Raw genomic sequence first — 22,064 nt, forward strand, 5'->3', positions numbered from 1 at the left:
TAAAAACAACACAGGACATCAACATCTTTTATCTTCTTCAAAATTCCTATATTTTTATCTAGATTGACTTTTACATATAATTTCAATAGACACCCAATGTTAACAGTTAAACGTAACTAATTAATAAATGTTCATCATCATTTAATATTACAACATTATTTATTATTATTTATTAGTTCCCATCTATGTTCAATTTTTCAACTTTGATGTCTAATTTTATGTTACTGTCTCCTGATGTATTTCCAAAACTGTAGTTTTAAGCACTGAAAATACATCAAAAACCCAATGTGCAATACATTTTTATTTTAAACAGACACTATAAAGATTAAATCATGCTGATGTAAATGTTGCAAGTCATTAATTTAATGAGCAATGTAATGATTTCATTGACATTCAGTGAGAACATGGAATAAACGCAACACAGATTCGATCAATTGAAGTGCACATTATGATTTCCAAAAGAGGAGACACAACTTCAAAGAGAGAAAGTCTGTGAGAAAGATATAGTCTCTACAGTGAGACAATCATTTATGTCTGCAAAGGAAAATTGTTTGGGAAAGACGATTTAATCGCAGGGCAAAGAGAGCTACTAGTGAGATCACTTTTGCCTTTCAGCAAGGGCAGTAATGAGCTAACCAGGGTGTGGGACTTTTTTGACCTTTGGATTCAGGCTGGTTGGTGCACGCAGACTGGAAAGCAGGAGGGTGGTGCTGGTTGCCAGACTGGTGTCTCTGTCCATCCCCATGGCATTGGGACAAGGGGCTCTAACCACAGCAGGTGGTCAGCAGCATGGCAGATCAGTATGCTAGAGCTGTCATTGCATTGACTTTCAGAGTCCTTATTGCTACATTACAAGCAATAGGGTTCTGTCAAAACTAGTCTGATGTCTGTTCACTAATCAGTCTGAGATTAAGACAGGAAGGCAGCGCAAAAGCACGTTACAGGTCAAGGATGTGCTGGGTGTTTTCATTGATCAGGTCAGGTGATGATTGTTTGCTCAGAAGGATAAGGCTGCATTTTGGCTGCAATTATTATCTTGAAAAAATAAAGTGCAATTCTAATTATATTATAATCTCAACTTTTTCTTTTTAATTAAACATTTTTTTAATTTTTAGAATTGATAACAACACATAAGATACAACTAGGTATGCAAATGTCCTTGCACCAATTAGGACATTTTCTCCACCAAACAACTCTCTTTGTGCTGTTTACCACAAGATAGCCCAATGTGCGCGCGCGCCCCACCCACCACTACAGCGCGCTATTTAAAGCGTGAACACAGCAACAGCGCGAGATCGTCATCAGCGCGAGCGCAACATCAGAACCGATGCTGGATTAATTAATCTCTGTGTTGGATTATTCCTATTCAGTATATTGAAAATCAACTCAAAACCATAATATCAAATGAAGAAGCAAAGTTGCGAGTCATAAAAAACTGAGGATTTCTTCTGAAAATTGTTTCAATTTTTCAGAATAGCTACTTAATATGACTCTGCAAATGACATTGCAGCTGATTAGAGCTTTGATAGTGGCGTGTGGTTGCAGTATCGTCGCAGACGCGATGAGCGCTAACTTCACTCTGGATAATGAGATTCAATCCAGCTTCATCCAGCGGCGACTCAAAAGCCAGGAGCGCAGAGAGATGCAGCGCGAGATCCTCTCCATCCTCGGGCTGCCCCACCGGCCCCGTCCGCTTCTCCACGAGAGACACACCGCAGCTCCCATGTACATGCTGGATCTGTACAACGCCATCCTACAGGATGGAGGGCAGCGTAGCGGTTATGCGTACTCTTATGAACCGGTTTTCACGACACCGGGAACCCCGATGGTGACCCAGCAGGACAGTCGCTTTCTTAGTGATGCGGATATGGTGATGAGTTTTGTCAATTTGGGTGAGCAACTTATAATTTATACAACAATATAAACAGATCATTTAAAGAATATCAGAAAATTCTAAAGGAATGCTGATGGACTGATAATGAAACGTTTATCATAATTTGGAAACAATCCTTAACCCTTGTGCGACCTTCGGGACATTTTTGCCTTTTTCATTTTTGTTAATTCCAATGGCATACATTTTGCCAAATCTGTGTTTTTGGGGGGGAGTTTTGATATTTCAACCTCAGTTAATCTATAATACATCTATAATACACTGTGTACACAAAATAGTTACATTCAGGAACTTCAGGACAAAAATGTCCCCATTGAAACCCATTAAAACTGCAACATTTGATCCCAGTGCCATTAAAGCATAAAATCATGAATTCTATGATAATATGTTTTCATTCCAGAGCCCTGGCTTCAAAATTTACATTTGTAAAATTTTCCACCAGATGGCGCCATTTTTCTCATGTTTAGCCTATGGAGCAAATACATGCTTTTTTCCTATTTTCTGTTTGCTGTAGTACAGAGCACTGCAGGCCAGTTGAATAAATGATGCAGCTAAAATTGTGTGGGTGTGTTGGTATGGATGCCAGAGTGTGTTTTGTATGTGTGTATTGAGAAATACGTGTGTGTGTGTGTAAAAAACAACAACAGTGGCATTATGTAAACAAACTGGCATTTAAAGGGTTAAAATCCTGAAAATGAATGAATATTTGGTAGTTATGATCAGGACTGATGTTGGTTAAAAAAATTAACAAATTGAAAGTGGAAAATAATATTAATATATAATATTATTATGGCAGTTTTTGACATGGATATTTTTGTCCTCTAAGGACCTCTGAGTAACTTGTTTTAATTGACACACTAGGTTTAAGTGAACAAACACGAATCCTCTACAGATAAAATAGTGGATACACAGAAAATCTGAAGGAGAACCCCCCAACCTCCAAAAATGGTCATTTCAGTTTATCCAGCAGGATCTTGTTTGATTCTTATTTGATCCATTTAAAATGAGTTCACATTCATAAATGAAATCCATTAGCATTCCTTTGGTATTATATACAAAATATATTATTAGTTATTTAGGTTTAATTACATTTGAGTAGGCTAATTGGTTTGTCATTATACTGTGTGTGTGTGTGTGTGTGTGTGTATATATATATATATATATATATATATATATATATATATATATATATATATATATATATATATATATATATATATATATATATATATATTCATGCCTCCAGTTCCATATAACAATTTATTTCTTTATTGTTTAAGTTTATATACAGTATGTTATTAACAATACAGAATGTTATTACTGATTTGGAAATATTTTTAAATGTTTGAAAGGAATAGTTCACCCAAAAATTAAAATTCTCTCATCACTTCTTCATGCCATCCCAGATGTGTTTGACCTTCTTTCTTCCTCTGAACACAAACAAAGATTTTTAGAAAAATATATCTCAGCTCTGCTGGTCCATTCAATACAAGTGAATTGTGACCAGAAATGTGAATCTCCAAAAAGCACACAAAGGCAGCATAAAAGTAATCCATATATATCCAGTGGTTTAATCCATGTCTTCAGAAGCAGTATGATAGGTGTGGATGAGAAACAGATCAATAAGTCCTTTTAAGTCCTTTTTTTTGCTGTGAAGTTCCTTCAATGCTCAGAAGTTGGCAATATGTACGAAGAATGCAAATCAGCAAAAACAAAAGAAGAAGTACTCTTAAGGGAGAAAGAGTGCTTAGGAGGGCTGGGGAAAGTGGGCAGTTATAGTAAAAAAGGACTTAAATTGATCTGATCACCCACACCTATCATATAGTTTCTGGAGGCATGGATTTAACCACTGAATTACTTCTATGCTGCCTTTATGTGATTTTTGGAGCTTCAAAGTTCTGACCACCATTCACTTGCATTGAATGGACCAGCAGAGCTGAGATATTCTTCTTAAAATCTTCGTTTGTGCTCTACAGAAGAAGTCATACACATCTGGGATGGCATGAGGGTGGGTAAATTATATTGGGTGAACTTTTCCTTTAATAAAGCAACTGCCCATAAATAATTTTATGAACAAATACGGTGGGTTTTCCATTTCCCCACATGTAAATAGTTATTATAGAAATATAATATAATCACTATATTTACAAGTTATATGTAAGGACAGCAACCGTGTATTCAATTTCTACAGAATACCTTCAAAGCTCTGAGACATGGGGTTTAATAGGGCTTTGTTTTGCATGACTAGGATTTAGGGAGGCATTTTTGAACTGTGCTGAGGGCAACAGACAAGGGGGAACACATACATCATCCAAACACCCTTGCTTTCAAGACACAGCCTTTTAGTATGTGCTAAAAGTGTGAGATTATGTCTCTGTGTGTGTGCCTGGTCCAAAGAGATGAGGAATCTTGTTTGTGGACATGAATTGTGTGGAAGTCAAGATGCAAATGTGTTTGCAAGTGTGTGCGGTAATGCAAGTCCAGAAAGACACAAGCCGGTCAGGGATTTCTCTGAGTATTCTTGTCTTTGTTTCTCTTGGAAACCAAACTGCAAACAGTACTCCAAAGTGCTGAAAGTCTCCTTATAGCATCAATTCCTTTCAGTACTAATGACAGCTACTGCTGAAATGATGCTAAGCTTAATAATGAAAAATAATAGATGTTGACTGACCTCTTGGGTGTTTTACACATTTTAGAGAGAGCAGACATATGACGATGTGTTTGGAACATGTGTGTGTGTTGGAGTGATTGATCGGGCTGGTGAAGCACAGGGTGTTTTCTCTCTGATGACTGGCAGAGTCATTTCCTCCCTCTGTTGAGTTGTATGTCAATGCTGGCATGCCTGTAGTGGATGTTCGTGACCACACTGAACTACTGAATTACAGTATTTCCCCCAGCATATAGCAACAAGTTCAGAATTAAAGAAAGACAGCTGCACCTGCATACATCTGTGTTGTTTCAGGTAACTGTATTATCTCATCTGGATGAATTTAGAGTTTCGATATCTTGTCTGTAAAACAGCAAAATTGTTTATGTGACATGAGTAGAATGTAATAAGAATATTGATCAAATATATATTTATTATGTTGGCTTGAGAAAGCCATTATTGTTTTACAAACTATTGCCCCTATGGTGTTCTTCATGGTAAGAATCAGATGTTCCCAAGAGAGGTTGATGAAGAAATCGATTGGATTGATTGCATGACCTTTACACACATTTGGCCTAAACATTTGACAGACATATGCTGGGCATCTTACCCCAATAATTTTTAATTCAGAAAATGCAGATTTAAGTTAATTTTCTAAAAGTGTGTAATGCTGCAACAGACACCTAATCGGTTTAAGATATAAAGTCGACCAAGAGTATTGTAACCAAACAAAAATGAATAGTGATCCCTTATGTCATTTGGTAATACAAGTTTCTTTCCAGCTCTAAAGGCAATGTAGAAGCACGCACAACAAGCAGGGCACAAATCCACCTATTTATGTTGATAAGCTGATTTTGAGGAAAGTAATCAAATCTTACCTAAGATTTCTTGCCTTTGAACCAAAAGCCGATTAGTCCTCCCAATTTGTTTTCCAGCTCTCTCAGAAAACACATTTCTTCTTGTCTGATATTTAGCATTGAGTATAGAATGGAGACATTAGACAATTCTGGTGAAGATTTCCATTTTTGACCAAAGGAAGTAGACCAATGGATTGGCCAAAGCTTTATAAATGTAAATCCGTGTGATCTTTTGCACCAATGACTGTATCCCAAAATGGAAAGGCCTACTCTTGCATTTGCAAATGTAACAATGATGATAACCATTAAAGATTTAGTTTTGCTAAGTACATTGGCACATATCCCTGTTTTCAGATCAAGAGTGATGTGTTGAAATACTGCACTTGGAGCAGCATGCATATCTGAGCGTTGATCTTTGCATCATATGGTCTTTAAAATAAACACACCAAATCCTTACAAGGAATCATTGCCTTCATAAAAATACCCATGTTTTAATTGCTGTCAAACAAATGACTCACTGTTTCGAGTATGCACATAGCTCAGAGTGCCTCCCTCAATAATCATGCACACACAAAATTACAAGATGTTGAAAAAGATTCAGCAACATCCCTGTTCAGCACATGATGTCATGAACTCAGAGACAGGATGTGCATTAAAAGAAGTAATTGTCATGACCGATTCCCTGCATGCCTGCGGGAGGTCAGTGGTAGCATTGAGGGTGGAGAGGGTGGTACAAACAGATTGGTTGTAAAAACAGTACGTTGGAAACCTACAGGAAATGTTCGACACATGCCACCATCAGACTGGAAATTCTGAGAACGGGCTCAGCTGGGTTAGGGCAGGGTGGAAACAGCATGGGGGTTAAGTTGGTGTCGGCCAAGACTTCATTATTAAATCTTTTTTTTTTCTTTTTTTTTCATGTGCTTATGAAGATTCTTTATTTTAGCTTTTTTTTTTTTTTTTTTTTTTTATGGGTGTGGGTTAATAAAAACCAAACAGGATAAGGGCCTACCCTGCTGTTAAAAAAACAGCTTTCTTTGTCAACCAGCTTCACCAACTAGGTTTTGCTGGTGAACATCATGGCGCAAGCACTAACCAGCATAAACCAACCTAGCATGGGAATTGCATGTTGGTTAAGCTAGTCTTTTTAGCAGGGTAGGTACAACATTAATCAAAGGTGGACAACCCTGAATATTTGGGACCAGCCAGATGTTGCTAAAGGCCTTGAGACATTTATCCTTCCCTCTGGGGCTGCATGATTATGATTATTGACGATTATTTTCCTTGATATTGAAATTGTGATTAATTTCCACTCAATGAATTTACATTAGAATACGTAACACGAGTAGAGCTAAATGGGATGCTCCAATTGACACTTTTCATAATTAGTTTATTGTGGCATCTGTCATTGTTATCTCGATTTTTTTAACCGATTAATTGTGCAGCCTTACTTCCTTCCATATCCAAAATTTAATTAAATTACTGCTGATAACAGGTCTCTCAGATTAGTGTTGCTAGGAGTCTCCATTTGAGCCACCAACGTGCTCATCTGTATTGCGTAGATGTACTGTATGTGGGACACCGTTGGTTTCCGGATCAAGCCTTTAACAGAGCTTTTCTTGTGGTTGGCACATGTGCGTGATTGAAGTCTATAGTGGGTGGGTGCAGGGCCTGAGGTTTTTCCTCCAGTTTGAGTCCCCAGGGGTCCCCAGTTCTTAGATCAATCACTGGCTTAAAGAAATTACATTTCTTTTTTGGACACAAGTGATGTGGGTGAGGCAATCAAGCTTTAGCGCTCAATGTGATTCCACAGAAATTCTAACAGGATGAAGTCTGGGTACGTTGACTTATGCTGTGGTATGAGTAAGTGCTCATTGGCTGGTAGTAGTGGTGCACCGATCAGGAAATTTGAGGCCGATACCGATCTCCAATTTTTTAACACTAAGATCGGCTAATACCGATTTTCCTAAAAGTGCCCTTTGCCACACCTTTGCAAATTATATTGTGCAGATATATGTTTATGCCCCACACAGTAAAATTACGGTTACACTTTACATAAATTTTCCATTTGTTAACATTATTTAACAACATTACTGTAGTTAACATGAACTAATGAACTTAATGTTAGTTACAGCATATACTATTACATTTTTTAAATCAAAAGTTGTATTAGTTAACATTAGATAATGCACTATGAACTAACATAAACTAACAATGAACAATTGTAATTTTAGTAACTAACATTATAATTAATAAAGGCTGTAAAAATATATTGTTCATTGTTTGTTCATGATACCTAATGCATTAACTAATGTTAACGAATGGAACCTTATTATAAAGTATTACCAAAATTAAACTAAAATTACATTCATTGTGAACTGCTAACATTTATTTGTTTTGAAACAGTTATGAATAGTTCTGTTGTCAATATTAAAAGGTCATTTGTGACATACTGCTAAGCAGTAAAAACCATGAGAGCGTCACACACTGTAGAGAAACGTTAAAAAATAAGAAAAATATATCCATTACAAGCTCTAAAACTGCTCCAGTGAGAAATCATTAATATCTATGGTTAGTTTACTGTTTTTGGCGTTTTGCTGTAACACAAATCACTAATTATTAAGCAAATGCGTGAAGACGTGGTGCCGTTATGGTTCAAATGTAATTGCTGTGATTAGTGGTAATATGACCAACATTAATCTGATTTAAATTGGGATCATCACAGAATAGCGCTGAGATGAGTGACTGATGAGATACTGAGAGCACCTGGAGAGCGTGCATGCTTGATTGACACCACGAGTGAGCATATTGAAGGTAGTGAAGCTGAAACTGCTCATGATCGCTCAAAGAGTCTCTATCACTCAACACAATGTCTGATCGTCACGACTCACATTACATCACGTATACTCAGATTTGTATATGTATGTTCATTTGTTGTTTAATTCATTTTTATACCTGTTTGCAGTCTCTTTATCCTCTCTGTGCTCACAGTGCAGTGTCAGAATTACTACCGTAATGACTCTGGGCAACTTAATATTCATACACATGTAATTTTTACACATTTCTAAAAACAAACCTGCGGATTCATCATGTCTGAAGGTTTAAATTCGTTATACTTAGAACTGCCAACCGTTCACCCTCCAGAGGCCACACTGTCATACATCAAGGGCTGAGAAAGCGCTCATTCAGTGTATTCGTGATGAATTTTCTGCATGCTGCAAAAAAGATCGGCCCTGATTCTAGGCACAATCGGCCGATTGCCGGTCACAAACTTAAGATGAAGATTGGCCAATTTAGATCGGTGGTCGATCAATCGGTGAACCCCTAGCTGGTAGCGGTATTATGAAGTAAAATGAGACAAAAGCCTGCAGTTTACATTCACACTGAGCCAACTCTAGAGGACTTAGAGGACAGTTTTTAATCAACTGTTCTATCTTATACTGTATATCGAAAACAGAGTTAGTTGAGGCAGAAAATGTTACATTTTAAAGGCATAGTTCACTAAAAATGGAAAATTCTGTAATAATTTACTCACCCTTACTCACCCATTTGACTCATTTTCTCTTCATGTTGTTCCAAAACCTGTATGGCATACTTTTTACAGTGAAACACAAAAGGCGAAGTAAGGCAGAATGTTAGGGACTGACATTGTATAAGAAAAGGGTAACATTTTAGAACGAGGTTCTATTCATTTACATTGGTAAATACATTTGGTATCATGAACTAACAATTAACAATAATTTTTTTACAACATTTATTAAACTCCTTTTTTTTTCTTTTTTACATTTCTAAATATACTTTTGTTCATTGTTTGTTAATGTTAGTTCATAATACATTAATTTGCATATGCAAGTTTTAATGTTAAAATGCATTCTGACATAAAACACAACAACGTGAAATCAAGCTTGTGTAGTACTCAAGCTAATTCACATTCATTTCAGGCCTGTAGACATTATTGTTCGGGTTAATTTTAACTCGGTATTGTTCACCCAAAAATTAACTTTTTGTCATTATTTACTCACCGTCATGTTGTTAAAAACCCATATAACTTTTTTTCCGTGGAACACAAAAGGAGATGTTAGGACTGATATTCACTTTCATTGTATAGAAAAAAAAAGATGCAATGAAATGGATAGTGACTAAGGCTAACATTCTGCCTAACATCTCATTTTGTGTTCCATGTAATAGACAAAATCATACAGGTTTGGAATGACATGAGGTTGAGTAAATCATGACGGAATTTTCATTTTTGTATAAACTATCCCTTTAAGAGACTTTTAAAGAGTCCTTCACTTATCAGTAAAGTTACATATAATGTAAGTATAAGCTGATTTTTCTCCCTCTCTCTGTAGTTGATTCAGATGAAGACCTCCATCTCTATTATCAGCACCGCAGAGAGTTCCGCTTCGACCTCTCTCGCATCCCAGCGGGAGAAACCGTGACTGCTGCAGAGTTCCGTATCTACAAGGACTTTGTACACGAGCGTTATGAAAATGAGACGTTCCGTGTCAGTGTGTTCCAGGTGCTCCAGCTGCAGCCCAAAAGGTATGTCACAAAGTAACATGTATGTCAAAGTGTTAATCTAATATAAAACAGAATCAAAGGGGTCAACATGAAATCAAAATTGATCCCATTCACTTGCTAAATACATATTCCTATTGTGCATGATTCATCAGTGCATGCATTTTTTGTTAAAATATATCATTTGTATTCATAAATGTTTCAGTAAATCAGATCGCGTAAATGAAATCTGTTGTGAATAGCGGTTTAAATTTTAAGTTTATTTCAAAGTGTATCTGTTTGCATTGGGCCTTTTGTTTGGTTATTTATCATTATTATTGGCTGTGAGTCTGAGATATATTGTGAATATTAAAATTGCATTCAAAATATGTAAAAGCTATTTCATTACTTTGGTTTGTTCTAGTTGGTTGGGTTTTTAATAGGGTAGTATGCAAAGGCCTCAAGGCATCGTAAAACAGTGAAATGTCTGAGATGAAACAAATGCCCCCACCCACAATTTTTAAGCCTAAACGTGGGAGGGATGGACACACACACACACACACACACACACACACACACACACACACACTGATTTGTCTGTCCAACGGTACGTGTCTAATGCCAGGGCTCCCACTGAATTCCTCCAGCTGATTTACAGTGTGGCCGCAGTGAGAGCGGACGGCATTACACAGCCATTACTGTCAATTATTGAGATGTAGAGTCCTCAGCTGAGGGGAGGAACCTGAAATGATTTACCCCTCTTTTTTGGAAAGTTTTTGGTCTTTTTCCACCAAAATATTGCTGGGGCTCAAGCCGGAACCAGTGCATGGAATAGGATGTCTGTCAACTGAACGCATATTACAGTGCATTATTTCTAATTTTATGCCATGTAATTTTCTTTTGCGTCAGTCTTGTCAGATTGAGTTGTTGTTATGAAAACCTGACTTGGAATGGCCTCTGACTGGAAAGACCAGCAGCTTTTAGGGGTGATTTTGTTGCCCTAGAACCGCCAGATCCGGGTTACAGATCCCAGTCCTGGCATCCTGTCGGCGTAGAGTGGATCCCACCTGAAGAAGTCTTCCAAGTGACACATTCTCAGACTGACTGTCTCTCTTACATTCTTTGTTGCTTGTTCTAAATTACACAAATTCCCTTTAAAGACCACCCATTGTGAATCATCCTTCCTACACCTCTCCCATTGTCATGCAGAGACGCTTTGCCCCGTTGATGCTCACAGACAGCAAGGCGACTAGACAGAGGAGCATAAAGAGCTAGTCTATCTGTTTCCCTTAAGGTCTGAAATCCTACCTGTAAGCCAAGTTATTGTTCAAGAGACCCTTCCAGAGCACTTCTGCTTTCATCACCGGAGGACAATCTGATCTCTTTTAAGAGACATCACGTTTAATAAGAGAGAAAACTGATGCTTTCTTAGGAACATGTTGTTGCCTGTGGAGTTCTAGTTTAGTTGTTTTTGATTTTCTGGGCCAAATCAGCCAGACCTCAAACTCTTATCTCATGGAATAGAGCTCATTTTGTGATATCTTTATTTGAGAAGGACAAGTTCTGGCATGAGCTGGCATTATTACGCAAAGCTTCTCATTTCTGCAGTTCATCTACTTGTCTGCAAAATAAAACTCACCAAGGAATCATGATGCTAATAGTAACTGAAATTTGACTATACTATGCATCATATACAGTATGTGGATAATGCATTACATTTTTTAATTATACATCCTCAATGAGTGTATTTATATTGTTTATATTGTGTTTAAATTCATTGAATCGATATGTTGGAAAATGACAAAGTTCATAATTTAGAAGGTGTTTTGGTGCTTGCTTGGGCATTCTTGAACAAGGACTTAAGTGCTTCGGCACATAGCTTTTCAAGCCACAGACATGAATAATAATGCCATATCTTGTGGCTTATTGAGAAGAGACATGCTCTTACTTTTCTAAGTGGTCCGAGTTACAATTTCTGCTTTGGGAAAAAAAAAATCCCATAGATTTACATTGAAGGAGAGACCCAAACCATATCCAGGAGCCAGATTATTATAGAGACTTGGGGGTGGGCTCTTTTTATATGGGCCAGTAAGCAATCACCCTGGGCACTTGCCATGTCCTGAGCAAGAAACACATTTTCACCAAAATTGTTTGTTGTGTTTTGTGCAACATGAAACGAAATGAAAATATTAAACATGGCAGAAATTTTCATTGTTTCTGTCATCATATCCACTTTTTCAGCTGAAAGCCACTGTTAAGTGTGTACTAAAGAGCTTATGAACGCTACTGACCAATATGTGACCTCTTCTGACCCCGTGTAGGGAGCTCTACCTGCTGGACTCACGAGTGGTATGGGCGGCGGAAGACGGATGGCTGGTATTTGACCTCACAGTCACCAGTAACCATTGGGTCATAAATCCAGGTCAGAACCTGGGACTACAGCTCTCTCTGGAGAATGCACACGGTGGGTTTCTGCAAACTTAAACACAAATGCTTCCAAATAGTCTTACCATCATAAACAGTGCTATAGCAGTATATCTCTGAACTGATGTTACCCTGACCTATATTATATGATTCTTACAGTAGTTATTGCTTAAACATAATTTGCTGTTATTGGCTAAATCTTTAGAATCAATTCTGTTTCGGTTTCTATGTTTTAGAATCTTAGAATCTTAAATCTTAACATCAACATGAAACAACATTTGAAGTACATTTTACTTCCGTTATGTGGCACATTTCTGAGTGAAAAAGGATATTTTTTATCCAGTGATAAAATCAGTTGGTTAGCTCATGCAAAGTAGGCGTTACATACCAGAATTAATCCGTGGAGAAGGGTCTGTCTGTGTCAGTGGCGTAACTTGGATCTTGCAGGCCCCAGTGGAAAGAAACTGCCGGGCCCCCTTCTTGGGGAGCCTCGGTCATTTTTCATCACCCCTCGGGCCCGCTGTCATTTTTATGGTTTCTTTTGGTCGACCATTGCGGGCCCCCCTCAACCCGGTTACTTGGAGTGGGCACGTCGTGTAGTTTGTGTTCTTTGTAGTCTAGTGGTAAGCAGACCGAAGGCTCGTTTGAGATGCCAAAAAATGCCTTGAAAGTAGACGAGAGTAGGCTGCTGCAGTCAGGGGAGGGGTGAAATAATGCTGCTTTCACGTGCTATCGGAATTATCGTAAATACTAGTTTCCCACTCGGAAGTTGCACATGAACGACCCCTCAAGTCGTTATTATGACTGGGAAACTCAGAGATAATTTTGATCCCTGAATTTCCGAGATGGGTGGAGTCGTAAACTTTCAACATGGCGGAGGAGACTACGGTTTCTGTAGTAGGTTTTATTAATTTTTCTAAATACAGTTAATTTTTTAGCACTTACTGTTTTGGCCATAATCATTTATGTATATCAGCAACCATTTGATGCATGTTGTACATTTTTATACCGTAAAAATAGCTTGTATTTCACCAAAATATTTTTTTAAAATATTTTTTATGGAGTCAAAATAAAAGTCTCTCAAGAATTATATATGAATGAATGTTTTTTTTCCGGCAACAAAGCACTTGAACGTGACATACTCGTAATTACCACTTCAGAAGTGGGAAGTAGGATAATTCCGATAGCACATGAAGGCAGCATAAGTGCTGTTGAGCCAGACAGTTCTCACTTCTCGTAGTGGATCAGCTACCTGCGAGATCAAAGACAGATATCACGTGATTCGCTTTCATGTGCTTTATTGCTGATAAAGTAGATGTAATTTATATTCTTTTGTTTTTAAATGGAATGAATATGATTTATAAGTCAACCAATGTACCTCTTATTTAATTCCCCCCAAAAGTGTTTTTCATCCATTTTTAGTTTAATAAAGACACGTATTTTAAATATTTTAGAAATATGGTAACAATCATGTATCCCATACAGAGATCGCACTGTCAGAGTGTTTGGAATATTTACACATAATTTTTGCACATAAAAATATGATATGAGAGTTAAAGAATCAACCATTTTACAAGAGAACAAAACATGGTGGTTTAAGCCAGTGAGCATTAAGCTGTGTCGTCGGCAAGTCGTTTTCCCATCGTGCTTGCATGAAAAAACCGACTGCAGGGAAAAAATGACTAGGGCGCCTCTTTTCAAAGACTGCAGCCACCTCACTGTCTCAAGAACAGTTTTGACACGTTGTCATGTCATCACAGCCAGGCAGCTTTCTAACTGGCATGCACCTGTCGGTGATCGCCGGTGATCGGTTCAGTGCAGAACTTGCTCATCTCAAATGAGCCTAGATACTGATGGTTGTGATTTTGATTCATTTCAGTGACTTCTTTTGATTTCTTTCACCAAAAAGATTCGTTCAGATTCATTCATTGATTCATTCATTAACCATTTCTTCAAGTAACATCTTTGCGCCTGTAGATGGTGCCAAATGACTGTTTTTTAAGTAATTGTACTGAACTAAAAGCATTCATTCACAATCAGATCAGGCCTGATTATCCTTTATTAAAATTTGCGTCTACAAATCTACTAAGAGACTTCAGCACTGCAGAGTGTTTAAGCATCAAAAGCTCTTCCCCACAAATGACTGATTCATTCAGTTAATTTGCGAACGAGTTTATCAGTACATTCAGTTTGTACACGAATGACATGACCGACTAGTTCAGTGAAGGGTGTATTCGTTCAGTGAGTGAAACCAATGATATGCTCCTTCACAGCTAGCACTCGAATGCTATTGGCTCACGGTAACCTATAAAAGCAGGACAAAGCAACTCTAATAGAATTTGCAGGTGTACAAATGTATGAATACACTTTAACAATAGAGTTTTAAGACCATAACCATTTTCACCACAAATGGCAGGTCTTATTTTCCCTATATTTTGTCAAATGCTGTGCTTAATTTTTACCAAGACAGAAAAAAAGTCCAAGAACAGCCTAGATATCTTACCTTGTGCATCAAAGCACAAGATTTCTATCTGTAATTCATGTAATTTAAACTGTACACCTGTCAGTCATTTTTACACATTCATATATTGGGGAATATGTTTTGTGCATACCTATAAACTTAACCTATGGTTTTAAAGGAATAGTTCACCCAAAAATGAAAATTTTCTCATCGTTTACTCACCCTCATGCCATCCCAGATGTGTATGACTTTCTATGATATTCATGTGTATGAATATCTCAGCTCTGTAGTTCCATTCTATACAAGTGAATGGTTGCCAAAATTTGGACACTCCAAAAATCACAAAGGCAGCATAAAAGTAATCCATAAGACTCCAGTGGTTAAATTCTTATCTTCTGAAGTGATATTATGTGTGGTGTGGGTTTAGGTGTGGGTGAGAGACAGAACAATATTTAAGTCCATTTTTGCTAGAAATTCTTCTCCCTGCCCAGTAGGGGGCATATGAATGAATAATTTTAATCACCAAAAACACAAAAAGAAGAATGTGAAAGTAGGGTGACCATATTCTGGTTTTCCAAAAAGAGGACACCTTTTGGTGGAATAACAGGGTTCAAAAGAGTGTTACTATGAATTCAAACTTTAATACAGTGAAAAAGACACTCTATTAGCATAACATAAATATATATAAATAAATAAAAATTTCCAACATTCTTCTGAATGTCCATGTTCTAAAATAAAATATTTGATGCCATGAGTGTACCTTCATTTACTATTACTATTATTTTGAATGGCCATGGAAAATGAAGCAATGTGATAACAATTTTACCTGTTTGCAAAAAGTAGTCCGTTAATTTACCTGATGAACTTTCACCTTTTGCTTACCCTTTAGGCTTCGCAGAGCTAATGCGTGCTTCTAAATCACTTGCACCTTTATTAGCAACTGACACATAAGTGCCAGCTTTACATGTCATACATTCTGCTTCACATGGATCTTGACCTGGACGAAAGGATGGGAATTTGTTGTGCAAATCTTCTGTAAATTTGCATTTTAATTTGGGCATTGTTTCCACACTGTCATTTGCTGCTACTGTCAAGCAACTGTTTGATGCCGAACACAACAGCTCTTCACGCATTCACGGAGAGGTTGACAGGCAGAAATTTGGCCAATAGTTGCTATAAGCCTCTTATAATCAACCAATTGGTGTGCGAGAAGGCGGGACTTACAAAGAGGGGTTAAAGCAGTGCAAATATGCGCACACACACAATGAAGTTTTAGACCAGATGGACATCATAATGCAACTAAAGCCGAATCCCGGACATTTTCGCAAGTTTAGAAATCACGGCTGGATGCTTTTTTAAGGTCCGAAAAAGAGGACATGTCCGGGAAAAAGAGGACATATGGTCACCCTAGTGAAGTGAACGTTAAATTGCAGCCTGACTGAGCAGGGAGGAGAATTTATAGTAAAAATGAAACTGTTTCTCACCCACACCTATAAAGACACTGGAGACACTGATCCAACCACTGGAGTTTTATGGATTACTTTTATGCTGACTGGTGTGATTTTTGGAGCTTCAAAATTTTGGTACCCATTCACTTGCATTGTATGGACTGAAAGAGCTGAGAAATTCTTCTAAAAATCCTCACTTGTGTTCTGCAGAAGAAATAAAGTCACATACATCTGGAATGGCATGAGGGTGAGTAAATAATGAGAGAATTTTCATTTTTGGGTGAACTATTCCTTTAAGTGCATTTCACCCCTTTCTCTCCTTGTTGAACACAATTCAGACTCCGAACTGAATGAACGACATGCCTCCTCTCTTTCAGTCATTCAGCAGTTCCTCATTTATGGACGAGATGACTGAGAGAGATGTTCATTTCATTCACAGACGAGTGTACCAGTACATTCAGTTCATTCATGAACGAGATGTCTCATCTTGTTCAGACTCAAATGACCGAATAGTACTAGTTCAGTAAAGGGGTGTATTCGTTCATTGGGTCAAACCAACAAAATGCTCCTTCATAGCCTGCACTTGAATGCTATTTGCTCGCGCTATAGTCATTCTTTACAGGCATGAAGAGCCACCAAAGCAGTCTCATGCTTCAAAATAGAGCTCATTGTCTTCGAAAGGGAAAGACGTCTGTGAAAGAGAAATATGAGTGATTGTATGGTGGTGAATGAAAATGATTCATTCACTTAAAAGATTTGTTCAAAAAGACAGATTCATTCACGAATGAAACATCACTAACAGATACGCTTGGATCCATGTGGTTGCAGGGTAGGGATTGAAATGTAAGAGAAAAGGAAAATAATTTCAGTTATAAAATTTTGCTAACAGGTATTTTTTTGTATGTTCACTCAGAGACTTAAGTCTTTCCCCATTCAAGTAGATAGGAGCTGCACTGATATGCTGCTTGTTTACATAGAAAAATACTTGGGAGCGTTCCAAAGGTGGCTGAGTGAACTGACTTGCTAATAAGACTTTGGTGCACTGATGAGCACAATAAGACCAGGAATGTACAATAACAAAGTAAATTGGGTGAATTTTGATTTCATTTTGACAAATTTCATCATACAACTCACTGTTGCCTTCTGTAGGTGAAAGCATGAACCCCAGGAGAGCAGGGCTGGTGGGCAGCAGTGGACCTCAGGATAAGCAGCCATTTATGGTGGCGTTCTTGAAAGCATCAGGACTCCACCTCCGTAGTGTCCGCTCAGCATCAGGAAACAAACAGAGGGGTCACAACCGCTCTAAAACCCCCAAACCTGGTGCTGCACCCAGCCAGGTGGCTCTAAAGACAGCTGTAGCCACAGGTAATAATATTCAGAGGACACTTTTTAAATGTAAATATTAGCATCTTGTGTAAGTTAGTTGATTGTTGTCATTTCATTTTCAGACTTATGCAGTGTTTACTTACTTTATATTAACATAAACATGCAGTAGGATTGTATGATTACAATCACAAGTCATTTTATGTAACAGTACATATCATAATTTTTTTATATATATAAAAATTCCACAAAATTGTTTATATATAATCATGTGGTAATACCTGTTTTTAGATAATCCAAATTAATTGAATTAAAAACGTAACAAATAAAAAGTCATCTCATTTGATTATTTTCTCTCTCTATTTGGAACTTGATAGGTGCAAACCAAAAGATGATTATCATTAACAAATGAATGATAAGTCTCACATTATTTAACACCTGAGTTAAATTTGCACGCAGTTCGTTTTTCCTCATTAAACAAGTTTTACTCTCAAAGAAATGAACAGTAATTTTGAAACATACATATAAAATCATGAGCACTCACATGAGGAACACTCTCCGTAACCTTATAAAAGATGTTTTATTCTACATGGGAAGGGTCCCCTCATGGGGGCTTCCATGTTAGGATCACATGACCAGCTGAATACTACTTGCTTAATAATTACTTGTTCAGTAACCACCCTATTATTGGACACTTTCACTCATGGATTAGATTAATCATGACTCACTGTGAATAATGAATCCCTACAAGGACATCGGAAACGGAAAACTATGTCTAAACTGTCACACAGTATATACTGTCAATCATACTGATAATATACATATAAATGTGCTGCATATTTATCCTTCCTCCTGTTTCCTGCAGAGGGTGCCAGCGTTGACCCCAAACAGGGCTGCAAGAAACATGAACTCTATGTCAGTTTCAGAGACCTGGGATGGCAGGTACAGTGATGAACTTTCTCTGTTTCTCTCTCCATCAGAGCCCTCTTTCACATCATACCTTTATCATTCTGCATCTAATCTGTCTCATCTCTCTCTCTGGCATTTCCAGGATTGGATCATTGCTCCAGAGGGTTATGCTGCGTACTACTGCGAGGGAGAATGTGTTTTTCCCTTGAATTCTTATATGAATGCCACAAACCACGCTATCGTACAGACACTGGTGAGTATCACAGTCATCAGTAGACCTAGATGGAATCTATGAAATGTTTTTTGCATTTTCTGCACTTTCTGAATCAGAGTGTTAATCAGAGCTGAGGGTACTACAATCTGATTGTTAGCTGAAAGATAACCAAAGTTAGTTAAAATATTAAAAGGTGAAGTGTAGAATTTGGATGTTAAAATAATTTCTCATATCACAGCATAATATGCAGATATGGGCTGGGCCGTTTCTGACCATACCGCTGTTGTGTATGTGGGGGGGGGGTGCTGTCTTGCGCAGCGACCTCGCCATTGCTGCTCCTGATTGCCGGAGCGATCTCATAATTGGTGGTGGTGGGGCAGCGGCTTCTGCATTGGTGCCTCCCAGCTGGTGGCACCCCAGGCGACAGCCTAGTTTACCTATGCCTAGAAACGTCCCTGAATACGGCTATAAGTAAGCCATTCGTATAGGTTGATTTCTCTGAAAAGTATGAACACTGTGGCTGTGGCGCTATTAAAATATTGCTTTGCTTGTTTGAGCATCCCGACCAGCCTGACATAGCACTGGTTCAACCAGTGGCATGAGTTTGTGGCAGGGGTTTTCATCTCTTTTGTCCAATGGCAGATGGGGAGCGTTTTGGAAATCTCTTCGAAAACATTGATTACTTTTGCAATTTTGTTTGGTGACACTACTGGCACAGGGTGATATGCAGAACTTTGTGAATTTGCATTACTATTCTGGGAAAATCTACAGAGCTTTCTGCTGATTTCTGTTGGCACACATATGGTGTAGGCCTGTTCATCAGTTATAAAAGATCAATACCGTTATTCTATATTTTCTATATATACTGCAATTGTTAGAATTTGTTTCCATCCATTTCAAATCTTGTATTTCTTTTGTCATCCCAGGTTCATTTCATAAACCCAGAAACAGTCCCAAAGCCCTGCTGCGCTCCAACACAGTTGCACGGAATCTCCGTCTTGTACTTTGATGACAGCTCCAACGTTATATTGAAAAAGTACCGCAACATGGTAGTCAGAGCCTGCGGATGCCATTAAGTCACAACTTCTGCTCTTGCCAAGAGAAATGTGAGGGACAAGAGAATATAAGTGACAAAAAGACTGATTTTCTTGATCATAAAGATTCCAGAGAGGGAAGAGACTTGTTACTGGAGTATAACTGGACTTCTTTGTTAGCAAATTATGCATTCAAAGCATACATTCTCATCCACATCTCAAAACGCCTGGAATTGTAAGAAGCTGACCACAGCTAAGTCAAGTGTGTGGGGTTCTGGCTTTCATCTGTGCACGAAGAGCCAAGTTTGGAATATCAAAGAAGACATGAGCAGATACGGAGAGCAAAAACTGGCCTCAAAGACATTTTAAAGAGACTGCTCAGGGAAGAGGCAATGCATTTACGCACATTGCTAGACTCTAGCATATTTCATTAGGAAAACCACTCTTACTACACACTATAAAACAACACTGACATCAGTATTTATATCACTTTTGCTTCAGATTCCATATTTACACTGGACATCAAGTGGCAACTTAATACAAACTGTTTATCGTACAAACATGCTTACAGTCAAACATTAAAATTTATTAATATTTCCATGAAACAAATATTCCACTGTGAAAAAAATTCAGCCCAATAAAGTGGAAAACTTTATAATAGATTCATTGTACATTTTTGACCATTTTGAATTTAAAGGAATAGTTCAGCCAAAAAAATGCTAATTCATGTATCATTTACCTTTATGCTGTCTCAAACACGTATGACTTTTTATTTCTTCTGCGAAACAGATATGGGGTGATTTTTTATGTGGTCCAACACTTTTAAGGTTGAGGAGTACCATTGATTTATATAATTTCTGAGTTCATTCAAGTAGTTTATGGAAAATGCCGGCCCTGACACGCTTGATCTAACAATATACTGTATTTCAGCACAAGATGTGAGATAGAAATGCAAATCATGTGAGACTGTTAAAATATCTCAAAGCAATTGTTCACAATTCCACTTATTCAGCACATTAAACAAACCCTTTTCACAGATGTTCTGCACTCCTCGATTAAACAAGACAGCAGAAAACTCAACCTTGCCTTGAAGTCACTTTGATTTCATCACATATATGAAAGAACACGTGTTTTCTATCAGCAGTTATCGCTCATAGAGTCAATAAAAAGACAAACCCTCCATTTGCATGGGTTTGGCCTTTTAAGGATTTAAAAAAGTCTAACTCATTGTTCTCTTTGCCTCATGAGAAATTTATTTTGTGTGAATTTGCCAATCACTTTATGAAGAGTGTGTGAATGTGGATGTCATACGCATATATGTGTTTGTGTGTGTATTTGGCCCCTCATGCTGTGAAAACACCCCGTTCTCAAGGGCCAGTGTTGCAGTATGTCCACCTGCAGTATCAGAGTCATCACTTAGCCCTTTCCCGCCAGTGAAGCATGGCCAGGACGGCAGGTGGGCGGTGTCAGGAGAGAGCATTTGGTTATAATCTGAACATTCGGAATAAATCAAATGATAAAATGAAATGAATAAAACTGTCTAAAGAGGAGCAGGTGCGCTACATTTTGGAAGATGAAAGTTATAACCGTGCAGCTGTTCTCAATAACATCAATACAATACAACATTGTAGCCGTGCATTAAAGAGAGGTTCCAGTGATGTAAGAGGTGACCTTCCAGACCAGATGTTTTCAGAACTGGAAATCATTTTAAATGCCAAACAAATTATTTTTCTCAATGTTTCTAAAATGTTATTGTAATAAAATGGGAGTCTGTTATTTGTGGCCCCTTGTGTATAACTGACCCTTTCCCATGGTCAATAAAAATAATGTCAATCAAATTTGGCATTTTGATTAAATCCACAATTTAAAGACCTCATGAAACCAAATGACGAATGCAGTGTTCTTTCCTGTGTTGACATATGTCCTATTGAAACAGTTAGAGACATATTGAAGGTCTTGTCACTTGTCAGCGAAGCAACTGCTGTTGAGATATGGGAATGCTATCAATCGGATAGCTCTCTCCAGGTATTATACGCCTCCTTGGTGACATGAGTGGTCCATTTCCAAGAAAAACTACACTGAATGTATTTAATTGCTAAAAGTTGACTTTGTCGAATACACTAGTATACAGATGACCTCAAAGCTTATAGACGTGGACTAAAAGGTACAAAATTCAGATATTGAGGCCTTTAAGGTGTTCTTTATATCGCTGTACTTGCTTGCTGAAAATATGGTGCCTTGACCATGCCACAGAATAAAAAACTAAAAAAGGTCATTCTTACTATATCTCAAAATGTCTGCCTTTATTTCTTGTAATTGTGACTTTATTCTCACAGTTTAGAGAAATACAGGCGCA

At 37.7% G+C, this 22,064-nt stretch overlaps 1 protein-coding gene across 1 annotated transcript; it reads left to right on the forward strand.

Annotated features, from left to right (window-relative positions):
* The first annotated feature begins 1,197 nt into the window (after positions 1-1,197).
* On the forward strand, positions 1,198-21,845 carry LOC127427657 (bone morphogenetic protein 7-like). The gene is made up of 7 exons (XM_051675369.1): positions 1,198-1,892; positions 9,748-9,940; positions 12,217-12,359; positions 17,378-17,593; positions 18,417-18,493; positions 18,603-18,713; positions 19,601-21,845. Exons 1-7 carry the CDS (start codon positions 1,487-1,489, stop codon positions 19,748-19,750), a joined length of 1,296 nt encoding a protein of 431 aa, XP_051531329.1. The 5' UTR covers positions 1,198-1,486; the 3' UTR covers positions 19,751-21,845.
* Positions 21,846-22,064: the final 219 nt, after the last annotated feature.

This window comes from Myxocyprinus asiaticus, chromosome 37, assembly GCF_019703515.2.
Source record: "Myxocyprinus asiaticus isolate MX2 ecotype Aquarium Trade chromosome 37, UBuf_Myxa_2, whole genome shotgun sequence".
NCBI lineage: Eukaryota > Metazoa > Chordata > Actinopteri > Cypriniformes > Catostomidae > Myxocyprinus > Myxocyprinus asiaticus.